This window comes from Rutidosis leptorrhynchoides, chromosome 7 (assembly GCF_046630445.1).
Source record: "Rutidosis leptorrhynchoides isolate AG116_Rl617_1_P2 chromosome 7, CSIRO_AGI_Rlap_v1, whole genome shotgun sequence".
Classification (NCBI taxonomy): Eukaryota; Viridiplantae; Streptophyta; class Magnoliopsida; order Asterales; family Asteraceae; genus Rutidosis; species Rutidosis leptorrhynchoides.
Window position 1 is genome coordinate 84,372,183 of NC_092339.1, and position 18,193 is coordinate 84,390,375.

Below are 18,193 nucleotides of genomic sequence, written 5' to 3' on the forward strand. Positions count from 1 at the left end.
GGTATAAAATGGGGGGTTTGATTTGTATTTTAATGGAAGTTAGTGGGTTAGTTTTGTGAAAAGCGAAAATATAAATAGTACTATTCATCGCATATAAGACAAATTTACTATATTAACTACTGTATTAGACAAAAAAATGTGAATAGTAACCAGGGGCATTTTCGTCCTTTCAACTTTTTTTTTTTTTTTTTTACTTTTTCCTTCCTTTTTTCAAATAAAGCCCCCCAACTTTGTTAAAAAAATAAAACCGACTCCCCAAACAGGGGGTAAAGTGTCAAATAACTATTTTCATTAAAAATATTAACTAAATTCCACTCAAATATTCAACGGGTCATATCTTCTCGCTCGCAACGAGTTAAATTTTTCCGACAACATCGTTAAACTCGAAATAATTTTAGGAACACAATGTCACTAACTATAGGCAAAACGGACGCTTTTTAAAAACCAATAAATATTTGAGATACTTTTCATACACGTTGATTTTGCGTTAAATTTTTAAAAGTCGACAATTCCATAGCCACGAAATAATTAATTTTGCGGAGATGTAAAATAACATTTAAATCTTTGACGGGTTATACCTTTTAGTTCGACTCGAGTTGCGCTTCAACGACATAATCGTTAACCACGAAATAATTTTACATACTAAACACAATAAAATACGTTGAAAATCGAATTCCCGGCGCGATGGTTCGATAACTAGTTTTGTCTAACAGATGGAGTAATATGTTAATACGGAGTAACTTTTTACTCTATAGTAAACTGTATTTTTTGTCTAACAAGATATTAAAGTGAGAGTGAGTGATTAATAATCCAGTTATTGTGTACCGATTCAGATATTTCACTTCATTTCGTGATCACAATTTCTCTCACACACTTTCTAGAAAGAGAAACATAATTCCAACAATTGTGACTCCAATTCCACCACATTTCACTCTTGATTTCCTCTCATATTTCAACCATCATCCAATTCCGTTACGTTTTCCGTTTATCGATTCGATTCGCGCGCAGTATTAATAAAAAAATGCAAGATATACATTCAATTGGAAGAAGCGGTGGTGGCGGAGGAGGGAGGTTGTTCGCCGCCACAAGCGGCGGAGATAGGCGGTTACGACAGCACAACCACCTGCACCAAGGCCACACTCCACCAGTTTTAAAATGTCCACGTTGCGAGTCTTTAAACACAAAATTCTGTTACTACAACAACTATAACCTTTCACAGCCACGTCATTTCTGTAAAAGCTGCCGGAGATATTGGACTAAAGGCGGTGTTCTCCGTAACGTCCCCGTCGGCGGTGGTTGCCGGAAAACAAAACGATCAAAATCTAAGTCTAACAGCAACAGTAACCGCTCCTCTAACGCCGTTAGTGTACGGAAATCGTCGAATACACAAAATTCGAGCAGTGATAGTTCGAGTCTTACGGCTACCACCACCACTGCTAATACTTCAGCCGCTGCCGGAGTTGTGTCTACCGATCATGTTCCCGTCGGTGTATCTGCAGCCGCCGAACCTGGATCAGGATTCATGAACCTAAACCCTAGTTTTGATAATATGCCGATAAATCAGTCATCGGCTGAAAATAAAAACATGTTTTCGGAGGTTGGTAATTTTACGAACTTGATGACGTCATCGACAGCTCAATTACCGTACGGATATGACGTGTCACCGTTCACGTTGCACAACAATGAAGTTGGTGGTGTAGGGTTTATGAATGCACAAACAACTGATTGGAATAACGGTACGGATCAAGCGTTATTTGATTTAACAGGAACCGTTGATCAGTCATACTGGAGTCAAAGTCAATGGGATGATCAAGATTATGGCCATAATCATGATCATCAGATTAATTACCTTCCTTAGTAGAGGTACCAAATTATTAATCACATGAACAGTTTATCTATCTAAAAAAAGTGAACATGGAGATATGTAAATTAATATTTTTAGTTTTTGGTGTCTAATGTTAATTTGTTATTTATGATATTGAGAGTTGTTTTGGGTTTAACGTTATTGTTGTTAATCCGAAACTAACTTTTTTTTTTTTTTTTGGGTTGTGAAGTTTTAGCATGTTGATTATGGTTTATGGTTTACAGAGAATTAAAATTAATTATATGGTGTTTAAATTTTGTGCAATTTGTTTTTTTGTGCAATTTATTCAAATTGATTTGATTAAGGAGAAAATATAATCAATTTGTTGAATTTTCAGATGCATATAATCATGTTTGTGAGCATGATTTGAGACTTGAGAAATTATTTATTCGAGAAGAATGATTGATCGGAACGAGTTAGAATTGTATTTTTGTAGATGATTATTTTTATCTGCGACTATTTTCATATTCCGTACTATTTAATTGTATATTGTACAGTATATGTTTAAAAAAAGTAGTCCGTACTGTATATTTATGAACGAAATGGTAAAATAAGATAAATTTGTGAGGAAAAGATAGGTCTTAATTTTTTTTTTTCTTTCTATATATACAAAATTAAAATTCAGAAATAATATTTGATGTTCGATTTTCTAGTTAATTATAGTAATTATGGTAATGTTTGAGATCGAGTTTCAAGGGCAACAAGAACCATGTTAAATTACTGAAGCAGCTCCTTCTGCTTCTGGAACTGTAAAAGGGTTGGGGACAATCACTTTTTAGATCATGGCTTGTAATCCCGGAGCCTTTCCCTTAACTTTTAGCTTACCCCACGTAGCGGTAATTTATTAAGAGAAAAAGTCTAGGATTGAGATCTGAGCAGGAATTTTTCCCAGACTACGTTTTAGGGTGATAATTGATTGCTTGGTCGAGCAGCTGCCCTTGGCAAGGAAGGAAAGGTTTTCCACAACATCCGTGGTTTTTACCTATTCAGGTTAGTCCATTTACATGTTAGTTAGACCACTTGTAATGGCCCTCTTTTTAGCCGTGTTACAGACCTGAACGCCCTAAAAAAATCTCTAATCAGCGTTCTCGTGTCATTTTAGGTGGACGTTCATAGTTTCACCACCCCTTCACAATATACGTTTTCTCATATATTTTGTTATCTTTTTCACTACATTTATAACAAACTCTCAATCATATTCTATCACATCACTCACAACCTTTCTCGCAATCTTTACCACTATGCTACTACGTCTATAACCTTCACATAACCTTGTCACATCAGCCACAACATTTTGACAACCCCTAAATTTTGACAACCATTAAATTCTCCAATTACCTCTACAAATGTACTTATCTAATTCTCCAATCACGTCTACGTACTTACGTCTTGTTGGTTCTTCTTGCCAATCTCAATACGTCCAAATTGGTCGTGCCAAACTTGTGTTTGAGCTTGGCTAAATATTGACCCTCACACTCAACTTGAAGACTTGAACCACACCTTCATGGATCAATCATGTAATACTTGTGGCGAATGAACTTATCTCGTTCGACGTTGACATGCGACATTCTAGCCTTTGACAGTAATTTTTTATTATCACACATAACGCATTTTAAAGACACAATACTACATATGTGGGAAGAAAAAGAAAAAAAGAAAAAAAAACTAATGCATTTAAGCATGCTCTCACAAAAAAAGTACCACAATTCATCTCATCTGGGTGAAAGTTTACAAGAGCTTATGATATAATAAGTTCTAAGATATAAGCTCTATTTGACGTACATCAAATGATAGAGTTTAAAAAATATATTCTAAGCTATAGAAAATAAACTCCTAAGAGTGTTTGACGCACCAGCTTCTTGGAGCTTATGAGAGCTTAGACCACTCTTATCCATGACATATATTATGAAACCATATTGATGTCACGTCAGAGCCACCTCAGCAACTTCTTCATTTCACTTTATCAACCACATTCACTAACAACTATCACTACCACCACATTGACCACACTTCAATATTTTATTTTTTAATTATTATTATTATTATTATTATTATTATTATTATTATTATTATTATTATTATTATTATTATTATTATATTTATTTTTTTAAATTTATTTTTTCAACCGCTAGTTTTTAAATTTTTTTTATTATTTTTTTATTCTCAAAAACGACTATTTTATTATTTATTCTATTTATTATTATTATTATTATTATTATTATTATTATTATTATTATTATTATTACTATTATTACTATTATTATTATTATTATTATTATTATTATTATTATATTTATTTTTTAAAGTTATTTTTAAAATTCAACGGCTAATTTTTGAAACAGAAATTTTTTTATATATATTTAATGCTCCAAACGGCTAGTTTTCCAACTTCCACTATAAATACTCTCACATTACTCAAATCAAAACACACATATCACTTCTCACCTCAAAATCAAAACACATTGACATATACGGATAAACAAAAACTTGCTCATACGAAAGCGTCTCCGAAACTTATCAAGCGGGAAAGTGGGAGTCTCGGAAAAATAATCGTCGAACAATTGTTTAGCTTTTCCTTCTCGATCTCTAGGAAAATGTCTTTTAGGAGCTCTAGGTATAAGTACAACTTCATTTTCAGCTTCATCTTGTTTTAAAGAATCGATAGCATCGAGTGCTTGAATTGGATTATATGCATATGCAATTGCTAACGTCTCTTCGTAATATTCATCATCTCGATTCATTATCAAAAGTTTCTATTTATTTTAAGTGTTTGAGTAGTAATTTGAAGTATATAACTATATGAAATGGGTAGTAGTATATATAGAGAAATGTATTGTAATTAAAAAAAATAGCTGTTGGTAACGGCACAATTATTTGTTTATCTTCTATTTGGGACCCACAATCGTGATCCAGAATGTCGTTGTATAGCATATTGAACCACGGCCCTTCAACGGCGGCCGGTACCGCACTTGCTAGCAACGACGCCGTTGAATCACGCCCCCAACGACGAGCCCGTTAAGAGTGGTCTTATAAAAGTTTGAGCTTATGATCTTAATAAGCTTCAAATCATAAGCTTTGTTTGGTGGACAAAAAAACTAGTGCTTATGAGAGCTTATGAAAATCATAAGCTCTTCAAATATAAGCTTCTCATAGTAGTTTATGAAAGAAGAAAAAAAAAAAGTAAGAGCTTATGAACTGAATACTTTACAAAAACACTTATAAAAAATACTCAGTAATAAGTTTCAACTACCAGCTTCAAAAACAAGCTTCATTTTCAGCTCTAGTTTACAGGCGTCTGCTCAAACTAGTTTCGTCCAAACACACTTTAAAAATTAGTTTTTTTAGAAAGTAGAGTTTATGGCATATGAAACTTTACTACTTATACTCCACTATTTTACGGTATTAGCCTAATGTATATATGCATCGTCCCATATACAAAGAAAAAGAAGACATGGGAACTTGATCTTCATTGGATAAATTAAACATGTTTACAGGTAATTATTCTTCCAATGAGATTGAGTGCAAGTGGAATGATGAAAATAAACTGTTGTATAACTAAGGTACTCCGTATAATATAACATTCTTTGTTGTACATATCTGAAATCCAAACTCAAAATTTCTCCATGGATATTCAAGTGAGCAAAAAGACAAATCTCGAATGACAACAATGGCTAATAAATGACTCATTCTTTGTTGCCTCACCACATACACGAACGGGTATCGGTTAACAAGTCATTCCGAGCACATTCCCTCTCATACAACATGGCTCTTAAATGTAATAACGTTCCATCCTCAAAACGGAATTATGTATACGGGATTAAATGGGTAGTATGTCTCCAACTTTGTCAGCGCCCGACCGGTACTGTTGGATACTTCTCCTCAACTTGCTCGCAAGTTCAACCGTCATCATTTATCCATCCATATGGAACGTTTTCGATCCTATTTAAGTTTTAGTTTTGTGTTGTATAGTTTCGTGATATAGGATATAATGTAAAATTTCATTATAATTAATAAAGATTTACTTGCTTTAAAAAAAAAAAAAAAAAAAAAAAAAAAAAAAAAAATCTAATTGCAGGTAAGATGCAAATATTTATTAATATACTCTCGAATAACGAAATACTCATAATAAGCTATTTTCAGTAATTAAGATACTGAGTAGAAACTAATGTATCTATATATATATATATATATATATATATATATATATATATATATATATATATATATATATATATATATATATATATATATATATATATATATATATATATACTTAATTACGAGTTAACAGTTTTGTGTCATTTTCAATATTATTGGTATTTGCTGCTGAGGTGGTTTGACTATAAATTATCGAGTTAAAACAGTGCAGCAAATAATTGGTACTACTAGCTATGTATTTATTTTGGTTATAATAATTGCAATCATAACATTGATCTAGTAAATAAAATGATGAAACATCAATGTCATTTAAATTTTAAGTAACAAATTTATACAATAGTAACATTTTAATTTTAAGTAATTGTAATTTCTCGCACACATAAATGTAAACACGTCTTAAACGTCATCTTTGTAATGTTATAAATCAAGTACAAGTACCCTGTAGAGTTGGGTTAGGGCCTAGAGGTCCACAGGGTGATATATGCCTTGGCCATTTCAATCCAATGCATTATGCATGTCATGTGGGGTTGTGTTAGGAGAAATGGTCTCATCTCTACTCAGTTTTTGTTTTTAAGTAAATGCATACGCCTAATATGATTTTTATTACGTAAATATTATGAATATTATGTCCACATCAGAATTTGAACCCGTAATCTCAAAATTAGAGAAGAATCTCGATATCGCTAAGACAAATCTCCCTTTAGTATTCATCTCTACTCTCTACTAGTAATAACTACGCCAAAAAAATTTATCTGATGGCCTAAATTAAAATTACATATATTTAATTTTACCTCAAATAAAGATATGAACGTTTCAATAAATTAAACAATGAAACAATAAATTTTTTTATCGTAAACGAACATGTAAATGGATGATGCTTTATTTGTTTAGGTTACTCGGAGAGGATGAGTATTACTCCTATTATTTATATGTTGAGGTTTAATCGAGTGTTGTGATCGATTTAACCTTTTCCTTGACCATACAAGATGTGCCGATAATAAAGTTTGAATCTGAAACTTCTTACGAGGATATCGAGAGCTCATCCTTCATGTCATTTTGTGATGCTTTCAACATTTAAACATGATAGATACTTTTGTTTGGACAATGTTCAAAACAATTTTATGAATATTTGAGTTACAAGTTTTTCAATTAAATATTAAAACAATGAATAATGCGTTTTTGGTAACATTGGACACCTATGTCCCTTAATTAGTGAACTTAAGTACGTAGGCCCGAAATTAGTTGAATCTAATGATGTGAGTAGTCTCCTAGCCCCGAAAAAGTATCGAAGATCACTATAAGTAATATGCACATGACGCATATGCAACTTCTTTCGCATTACTATTTATTAAGATTAGGATGAACATGGAAATCATAAATGACATGCCATTTATGTATAGTCGTATATCTATAAAAATGTTTGCGTTCGTGAATGTGTATCAACGTATAATGGATACTCCGATAAATTGTAAACCTGAATATCGCACTGAATTATGGAAATGTAAGATGCATATAAAAAATTATGTAACCTGAAAATGCACCGAATTATGGAAATGTAAGATGTTTATAAAGAAAATGTAAGATGAAAACTCTAGTAATTTAAAACTTAAGCGTTTACACATTTTAAATTATTAAGTGGCATTTGATTTGAGGTTATGAAATCTCAGGATTTTAAATTCCGTAAGATTTGAAATACCAAGTGATTTAAAATCTCATAATTTGAAATTCTATCATGTGTTTGATTTAGGGATTTGAAATTCCCATATTTGTCAAACATAAAAAGTAGAATAACCAAATTAAACATGTACTTGAAATAGGCTCCATTGAGGTCAGCCCAAAGGGAAGGTTTTATCGATCCGATCCGGAACTAAGGTCCGGCCCGCCTGCCCCTCGGGATGGTTTAAGGGTTCGGATCCCTGTGATCGTGGTTCGGGTTTCCTGCCCGAACGTGTGTGTGTGCAAATGATGACTAGGCTTCGGTCCGGACTGATGCAATCTTGCCGTTCAAAAAAAAAACATAATGTCTCTATTAATTGGGTCAACAACAAGCGTCGATTTATTGACGAGTTGATTGCCGCTTAGAGCCTAAATTGAACTTCAATGAGGCTTAAAATCAATGGAAATTTGATTTTACCATTTTCGTGCCGTCTCACACTTTTTTTTAACCAACTTATTGGTCGGAGATCCATTCAGAAACAATCTCTTTATTAATAGAACATTGGGAATGAGGACTTTTTTCTACTTTTAAGGTGTTTCACTCTAGGTAGAGCAATGACTTCTCTTTATTATAGGATAGAGGAAAAATTGTATACATCTTACCTCTCCCATACTCCACATATGTGGAATTGGTTTTGTTGTTGTTGTTTTTTTGTAGTTAGTAAACGTAAAGGTAAACATAAGTATATACGTAAAACATAAAACGTAAAGGGTAAGGGGTAAATTATAAAGTGTATTGAATAAATTGTATAGTGTATTGCGTAAATGTAGTTAAACGTAAAAGCAAAACGTAATACGTACCGTAAACGTAACACTTAACCATAAATGTAACCACTACTACAGAATATGTGTTTAGAAATGGGTTGTTTGCTACTTTAGAGACGTGTTCTTGAACCCGTTTTTAAAGGGGGACGTTTGTAAAACTTTTAAAGAACCTATTTCTATTCTAGGTATTTAGAGACCGCCTTTTACACTTCAAACCGGTTTCTAAAGTGTTTAGAGACCAGTATATTATAGCAAATCTGTTTCTAAAACGTTTTAGAGCCCAATTTCTTATTAAAACAACTGTCTCTATTGTATAGCATATAACAAAAGATATTTGGAGGGAAATATATATATTCGTATAAAGAACAAAATTATATGTTAGTATACATATATTCCACCTGGACAAATTTTTAACAGAAACATAATTATAAATAACCAGTTGTTGTAAGTACAAACTAATTCCATTAAACAAAAACTGAATCATATAAATAAATAAATACAAACTCCAATTTCAATTTCAATCTTAAATTTGATATACAAAAGAATCAAAGTAAAAATACATAGCAAGCTTCAAAGACTCAATTCATAGTTATACAAAAAAAACTAAGTGTTACAAGTCTTCAAATAATATGATAACCACATAGCAACAGTATTGTTTAAATTTATCTCTTCGTTTGAGTCTGTACGGTCCCAAGAGATCTGTGTATAAGAAAAAAAAATTATAATAATAGTTATGTAAACAATAAGAGGTTGGTTTATTTTGTACTTTATATACCTAAATGAGTTAACAGACACTTACAGTTTGCAGAAAGTCATCTTGTTTAAATATGATGAACTCGTGCATACAACACATCACGTAGTAACCACACTCCCATACTCCTTTTTGTTGGTGGCACTAATTTCAAATGAACAAGTAATTATTTGTGTTAATATCAAGCTCAAACAACGCATACCATATCGAAGTTGACCCAAACCAAAGCAATATGAACAAACAATACAGTTAATATAGTATGTATTGACATACATATATACAAAAAAAGAGTAAATTTACCTAAGGAAAGATCCAACGAACATCTTCAAGTATCCTAAAAAAGTATTCAATATCGTGTTATAATTTGAAAACAAACTAATATTGAATTATATAAGCATAATAAAACTCTTGCACTCTAATAGGGTTTGCAATTGAGTAGTTGTCTTTGTTTGTTGACTTCCTTTTTAACCCAAGCGAATCTAATTCGAACACGATTATCATACACAAAATTTAAACAGAAAGAATATCTAACAGGTACGTACTTTTGATAGTAGGGTGCGAGGAAACACGTTTTATCCTTCTCATGTGTGTTAATTGCATTCAGAAGATAATATGTGACATTGGTGGGATTGTTAACACATCGAGAGCCTCGAATCTCATACGGGTTCAAAACTGCATATCTATTACCAAATAGCTTTTGCATACTCTCATGTAACGAACTACAAAGATGTTAAAATATAAAGATTTAAAAAAACAGTAGTGTCAAAATATGGTCATAAGATACGAAATATATAAGAATGTACTTATATGGTGAAATAAGTTATTACTGACATATCGAGCCAACCATTTGTTAGCAGAGACATAAGATAATCAGAGGTAACAACAGTTTGTTTACACACACTAGGCCCGAAGACCTCAAAAAAAAGCACAACACTAAATCTAGGATTAGGTCGTTTATCCATTTATCATAGAAATCACGAATAAATAGAGGTTTCTCATCATGTATCATATTTCTATGTTTTTCCAATTCCTGTATAGGTGAGATAAAAGCAACAAAAAATTATTTTTACAAGTCACAAAAAAAAATTCAGTATAGCATATACATATACTTCCATACTGCAATTGTATTTTTTTAACCGCAACAAAACATTATTATTATATATAACAGAATATTTACAAAATCAAACATGAATGGATGGGAGCTGCTGGCAGTGAGCTGAATAAACAAGCAGCAGCATTGAAACAACCCAACCCGTATTCCATACGATAAATTTTTTTTTTTTTTGTAATGATGCACATTTACGCGCCAATTAAATATGTAAACCATTCCACACGTTTCGTTAAAAACATACTACGAGTTTAATGTTTACAAAAAGACACGAAGGCTATTAACGAATGTGATACAAGTTTGACCAACTACAAATGATAGTTTATAATCCAAACGACCCCTTGAGCATGGTTTGGGACTAAACTACCCAAAACGTAGGTCAACTTCCAAAAGCTTCGTCATAACATCAACAAGGACACCTAATGCCCAATAACCCCCTTGCCCTTGTCCACACCTGCATCTAAAAAGATAAACAACGAGAGGGGTAAGCTAATGCTTAGTGAATGCAATAATTATACATACACATATATAATATATCTACTTGCAAACACTTACACAACACCGTACACAAGCTAGCAATTCGACAACCATGCAAAACATTATGCATATACCAATAACCGCAATTCACATTGAGCTAGCAATAACAAAAGCATATAGTTCATATTTAAGTATGCTAATGCACAATTCATACAACCATGGTTAACCAATCGTAAAAGAAATGGTACTCTAATTTCCCATTGGTGTTCATAACAACCGTTAGTGCACAACACATATATCACTAACCCTTGGACAACACATATCCGTTTATAAAATCGTTAGTGTACAACGCATATAACACTAAATCGGACAACACATATCCATTCATAAATCATTAGTGTACAACACATATAATCACTAAATTGGACAACATATATCCGTTCTCAAAACCGTTAGCGTACAACGCATATATCACTAACTTGGACAACATATCCATTTCTACAAGTAAACACATCATATACGTACATGTATACTTATTCCACTCACCTTGTCACAAGGATGATGATTATGTACGTCCGAGCTTTAATGCAATGTACCTAAATCATTAAGTGCACATTCAATACACCAACCAGTGGAATCAACCACATTACACTTACTTGAGCATTTAATGACCCAATTCGCATTAAATGACTCAATCACACCAATACCGCCCTTAAACGGCCAAGACCCGACTTTAACCACTAAAGCTAGTGCATTAAAGTCTACTAACTTCAATTAACACAAACTTAGGGTAATTCATACCCATTTCACCCAAACTAGGTCAACTAGTACATTTTGACCCATTTTAAATTACTTAGCCTCTCAATCAAGTCAAACTTACCCATTAACACTTCTTCCATAAATCCAAAAGTGTATTAGTGACTAGCAATACCATTTGACACTTACAACCTCAAATCATAAGACCAAAACCCTAGTTTGTGGCCATTAGGGTTTCATTACAACATCATAACCCAAATTCACCCATTTTACCCTCAAATGGGTCATACAAGTCTCTAGTAACCAAAACCCTAGCCATTAATCAATTAAAACTTAAAACATAGAGTTGGAACTTACCGAGACTATCAACGCGTAGCTAGAAACAAGAGGAACAACTTTAATTCTTGCTCCAAAGACCAACCCTCAATCCTTCACTCTCAAATCTCACTTTAAATCTAAATGGGTGTTGAGTTTTGGGAGAGAAAATAGAAAGAAAAGGGAAAAGAAATTAAATGAAATGGGTGTGTGGTTGGGATTTAATGCTCCCATCAGATTTATACACTAAATTACCAATTTGCCCCTTAAAGTCATTTAATTTGAGCTAAAACCGGAGTCTGTCCAGCAGTATTGCCGCGGCGCGGCTCAACTCGTCGCGGTGCGACATATCGAAGGGAAAATGACCCTTGTTAACCTGACTTCTGATCTGGAAATGCTTGCAATGCCGCGGCGCGGACCCATTTGTCGCGGCGCGGCCTAAGGCTGGAACTGGACAGTTCGACCATCATAAACAAGTTTCGACTTAATTTAATTTGTACATTCCAAACCCGCTTCCTATTTTCACCTAGCCTTCAACAATAGTCTCACAAGACTTAACGCTAACTAAACCCTCGTATAGACTTGCATATGCACGCATTATCATGTATACGTTTATATATATCTATACGTATATTCATACATTTACACATAAGCTAGCGAGTTATAAACGTACGAATGATCAAGTATGTACCTTTCAATACGTACGGGAAAAACGGGATGTTACAAGCATAAAACCTACTCAAAAGCATGGAAAACCAAAATAATTACAGTAGAAATAACCTATGCTAAAACATTCTACAGCCTATGGTGGATCGAATAAGACACAGCTTCACACACACAATTACAAGTCACAAAAAAAATCAGTTCAGCATACTTCCAGAATATAAATAACTAATTAGGTATATACATACACATCGCATATTAACACATAAATGTTTACACATTAAGTAAGATTTTTTAGAGTTTACCGGGTACGACTTAGGTGCATTCTTTTTACGCTCTATAGACAGCTTAGTAGACGTTTCCTCGTTTACCGGCGTTGGCTTAGTGGATGGTCCCCCATTTACCGATGATGGCTTAGTGGAAGTTCCCCCATTTAGGGATGTTGGCTTAGTGGAAGTTCCCCCGTTTAGGGATGTTTCCTTGAGTCTTTGTAAACTAAAATTCTAATTTTTGTTAAGTTTCAAAAAACAGTTGGTATATTTTACATGTTTCTGTTAATTTTTGTTAAGTTCCAAAAAACAATTGGTAAGTTCCAAAAAACAGTTGTAACATGAAAGCTTGTTTAAACGTACCAGAAGAATGAGGGTTGGAGATGGCATCAACAGAAGTGACTGTAAATGTGAATGCTCTCCGCTTAACCTGTCAAGCTCAACGCATATTTAAACACAACCACATATTTAAGCTACATAAACCAAGCCTTAACAACAGATATAAATGAAAAGAAAATGACAAAAATCATGCACACACAAGAGATAATAACTAATTAATCTAACAAGGAAAGCAGTTAGAAAGAGTATCTTTGGAAATATACTATTCAAGTGAACATCATTATGCATATATCCAATAACTAATCTAAAATTAGAATAATAATATTTCATTCTATGTAGTAACTAATTAATTTAACAAAGAAAGGAGTTAAGAAGAGTATCTTTGGAGATAAATTATTCAAGTGAACATAATTATGCATATCTACTTACTAATCTAAAATCAGAATATTAATACTTCATTCTATGTACTTAACAACAATTACTGCTATTAGAAGTATTCATTCTATGTCATAAAGCCATAATTAAAGATTAAAAACTTATACTACAGCTTGCATATCAGTTACAACAGCTTGCAAAATAAATACATACCTTTCTTTCGATTATAAAGCCCTAACGATGTCAATGTATCAAGCCATAGTATCAAGCCCTAAAGATAGATTATAAACTCATACTACAGCTTGCATATCATGTCAAAGTATCAAGCCCTAATTACAGATATACCTTCGTTTCGATGTCTGATGATTGCGGTTGTCGAGTGGAAATGGAACGGCTGTAGAGTGGAAATGGGAGACGCATGATGACCGGAAATGGAGACGACGAGTTGCGCTTTTGGTAGGGTTTAGACTGGAATTGGAGACGATGAGTATAATTTTCCCCAAAAATTGATGAACGGTTTTTATGTTTGAGAATAGAGATTGAATTTTGGGAGATTTTATTTCCCCGACTTTTTCTTTTCTTCCCGCTATGAATTTCATTCATCCAGCTGTATTTTAAGGTTTTAAATTGTTCTATTATAACTCAAAACTTAACTTTAGTTTATTTATTATATAAAAGAGATGATCAAATATGTTTAGTTTATATTAAAAAAAGAAAGATGATCGGATATGTTTACCTTATAATTTAAAAGAATGCTAATTTTTAGGTATATTAATTAATTAGTTTGAGAATGATCGGATATGATGATCAAATAAGATAAGGATATGTTTGATTTTAAATTTTAACTTTTAGGTACAGTTAATTAATTAATTTGAGAACAAATTGGATAGCAGGTAGCATGAATAGAGATGGGTTAAGTCAGTAAACCGGTTCCGAACAATACAAATGGATTTGTTAATAGCTTCCATCTCTAAATATATGAATAGGCATGGGTTTATTTCAAAAAAGAGGTTTCTAAACTTCCGCCACGGTTTTGAAATAGAGATGTGGTTTTTCCAAACTAACCCGTTTGTATACACTCTTAGAAACCATTCCCTTTCAAAATCATTAAAACCTGTTTCTAATAGGCGTGTCTATTGTCATTTTTGTAGTAGTGAACACGAAAGTGTAAAATGTAAAACGTAAACGGCAACAGTAAAACTTAAACTTTAATCATAAATGTAAACCGTAAACATAAATCATAAATGTAAACCGATTTGAAACATGAGATACCAAATCCTTCACTAATATAAAGGATTTGAAATACCATTTCCATAGAATCTGAAATTTTTAGTAAATTAAAATCTCCCGATAAAACATGGGATTTCACGCATTTTGAAATGCAAATCCATTTAAATTTCCCCAAATCTCAAGAACGAAATGCCCCTTAGAGTTTTGTGTCTTGCGTGTGTTTAGTAAAGAAAACGCATTTATTTATCCCTGTGATGCCCCGTACAAAACCATCGTGTATGAATCATCAACAACAGGATCATTACAAGGTTAAGTACTATATGTTGTAATTAAAGAAGTTGCATTCGCGATAAAAAGGTGATGCCATAACCGACATCAAATGTTTTACATTTCAAAAGCATGCTTCACTAAGTAAAAGCAAATAATAAGTGTATGTAACCACAACGGTCGTTACAAGTCATAGTTCAAAAGTACGAATGTTTGAATGCAAAATAAAGTAGTTCATGCGATAACAACTCTAAGCAGCGGGTGTCTACAGCACGACTAGTACACAGCGGAAGCTAACCTCAAGCACCTGAGAAAAACATGCTTAAAAACGTCAACACAAAGGTTGGTGAGCTATAGTTTAAGTATAACAGTATGTAAGGTAGGCCACGAGATTTCAGTGCTACAAAGAGCGTTTCAAAACAGTATGATAAAGTATATGTTAACCGTGGGCACTTGGTAACTAACTTAACGTTTATACCCCCTGAAAGTACACTTGGCAAGTGCGTATGTCTACGAAGTATTAAATACTCGTTAAATGCTAGCGCTACTAGCTCAAGTGGGGATGTCAAACCCTATGGATCCATATCTAAGATTCGCGTTCACGGTTCAAAAACCAATGATTAAACGTTACCGAGCTAAAGGGAATGTTTATGCCGTTGTATAACCCACACATATATAAGTTTAAGTACTCGTGCCTAGTATGTAAAACATAAAATCCGCATGTATTCTCAGTTCCCAAAATGAGTTAAAGTGAAAAGGGAATGCTATAACTCACAATGATAATGTAGTCGTAAAGTCGGTTCGGAAAAGGTGTGCAAGTAATCGGTCCGAAGGTCCTCAACCTAAGGCAAATAGTACTAAGTCAGTAAATCGTCTTAATAGGTTTAAAAGTATGTAAATAAGGTCTTAAGGGTCATCATCATTCATCATTTAACAAAAGGGGTAATGTAGGTTTCGTTCATGAAGGTAGTTTACAACAAAGGCTGACTTCAGTCAGTCACCACGGCCTCTACCCTTACTTAATTAAGGTGAGACCAGTGTCCATGGCTCCGTATATGAGTCCCTTAAGTGTGGTAAAATTTACAGAAGCAAAGTCGTCTTGTTTTGACCGTGGTGACGGTCTAAGTGCGAGTAGGTCAGATATTTCTGCACAACGTTAAAGGACATAGTGACGATCGGAGGGCCATAAATCCTAAACCGTAACTCGGATTAAGACGAGTCCTATATGAAAAGTTATCTACTCGAAAAGTTATATCTAAAAATCATGGTTCAGTAGCCCGGGTCCACTGGTCTGTTACAGAAACAGCAGGTCAGTAGGGTTTGGACAGAAACAGTAAGTTTAAGCGAGTTCCGGTGGTCTTGGTGCTTGATGTTCATCATGGTTCTCATCCTTGATGCATATAGCTTCAAGTGTACAACTCATTGATGTATCTACATCATCACAACCAAGTCTTGACCATCATAACCCAAGTGCAAGTCTAAGACATGAAGCACAACTTCACTTGTTGCGTTTCAATGTTTTGATCTCATGATCCATAATCTCAACAGGTTCTTCCACAAAGTGGAGTTTGTCGTCAATTGTAAGTTCCTCAAGTGGTATGATAAGTTCAGGTGCAGCAAGACACTTCTTCAAGTTTGACACATGGAAGGTGGGATGAACTGAGCTCAATTGTGCTGGTAGATCCAAACGATATGCAACGGGTCCAACACGTTCTAAGATTTCAAAAGGACCAATGTATCGTGGGTTTAACTTTCCACGTTTTCCAAAACGGATCACACCTTTCCAAGGTGCAACCTTTAACATTACACGATCACCAACGTTGAATTCAAAGTCTTTACGTTTAAGATCGGCATAACTCTTTTGGCGATCACGTGCAGTCTTAAGTCTAGCTTGGATCTGAGCAATCTTCTCCGTCGTTTCGTGGACTACCTCGGGTCCGGTGATTTGCTTTTCGCCTACTTCGGCCCAACAAATAGGAGATCGGCACTTACGGCCATGCAATGCTTCAAAAAGTGCAGCATTAATGCTAGAGTGATAACTGTTGTTGTACGAGAATTTGGCGAGTGGCAAATGCCTTTCCCAGGCCTTTCCAAAATCGATAACACATGCACGCAGCATGTCCTCCAAGGTCTGAATCGTTCATTCACTTCGCCCGTCATTCTGAGGATGATAAGCAGTACTCATGTCAAGACGGGTTCCCATGGCTTCTTGCAAAGAACGCCAAAATCTAGAAGCAAAACGGGGATCGCGATCAGAGATGATCGATAAAGGTACACCATGATGAGATACAACCTCCTTGATGTAATGTTGAGCAAGTCTCTCCATTGTATCAGTTTCCTTCATCGCTAGGAAGTGTGCAGATTTGGTAAGGCGGTCAATAATAACCCAAATAGTATCGTATCCGCCCACCGTCTTTGGTAGCTTGGTGATGAAATCCATCGTTATCCTTTCCCACTTCCATTGTGGGATTTCAAATTGTTGAAGTAACCCAGAAGGTCTCTGATGCTCGGCTTTAACCTTCGAGCAAGTCAAACACTTACCAACATAAGTCGCAACGTCCTTCTTAAGATTCGGCCACCAATATTGTTCTTTAAGGTCGTGGTACATCTTGCCCGCTCCAGGATGAATCGAATATCTCGATTTGTGTATTTCATCAAGTATCAGGTTTCGTAGATCTCCATAAAGAGGTACCCAAATTCTTCCGGCATAACATCGGAGTCCAGACTCCCTAACCTCGAATCGAGAGACAAGTATGTTCAAATGTTCGTGAGATATATTCTCCTCCTTGAGAGCCTCATCTTGGGCTACTCTGATCCGGCTGTTGAGGTTCGAATGGATGGTGATGTTCAAAGCCCTAACACGAAGAGGTGCCGTCCTCTCCTTTCGGCTTAAAGCGTCAGCTACAACATTGGCTTTGCCAGGGTGATAACGGAGTTCACAATCGTAATCGTTGAGCGTCTCAATCCATCGACGCTACCTCATATTCAGTTGCTTCTGATCGAAGATGTGCTAGAGACTCTTGTGATCGGTGAAGATAGTGCTCTTAGTTCCATACAAATAATGTCTCCACAATTTGAGCGCAAAGACAACGGATCCAAGTTCAAGATCGTGAGTAGTGTAGTTCCGTTCGTGAATCTTC

At 34.3% G+C, this 18,193-nt stretch overlaps 2 protein-coding genes across 2 annotated transcripts; one reads left to right on the plus strand and one right to left on the minus strand.

Annotated features, from left to right (window-relative positions):
* Positions 1-838: 838 nt before the first annotated feature.
* LOC139858182 (dof zinc finger protein DOF5.4-like) lies at positions 839-2,085 on the plus strand. Its single transcript, XM_071847037.1, has one exon. It carries the CDS (start codon positions 1,022-1,024, stop codon positions 1,856-1,858), a length of 837 nt encoding a protein of 278 aa, XP_071703138.1. The 5' UTR covers positions 839-1,021; the 3' UTR covers positions 1,859-2,085.
* An 8,458-nt stretch (positions 2,086-10,543) lies between these two features.
* LOC139858898 (uncharacterized) lies at positions 10,544-14,230 on the minus strand. Its single transcript, XM_071847737.1, has 3 exons — positions 13,902-14,230; positions 13,206-13,272; positions 10,544-10,822 (listed from the first exon to the last, which is right to left on the minus strand). The coding sequence occupies exons 1-3, from the start codon at positions 14,157-14,159 to the stop codon at positions 10,782-10,784; spliced, it is 366 nt and encodes a 121-aa protein (XP_071703838.1). The 5' UTR covers positions 14,160-14,230; the 3' UTR covers positions 10,544-10,781.
* Between the last annotated feature and the right edge of the window lie 3,963 nt (positions 14,231-18,193).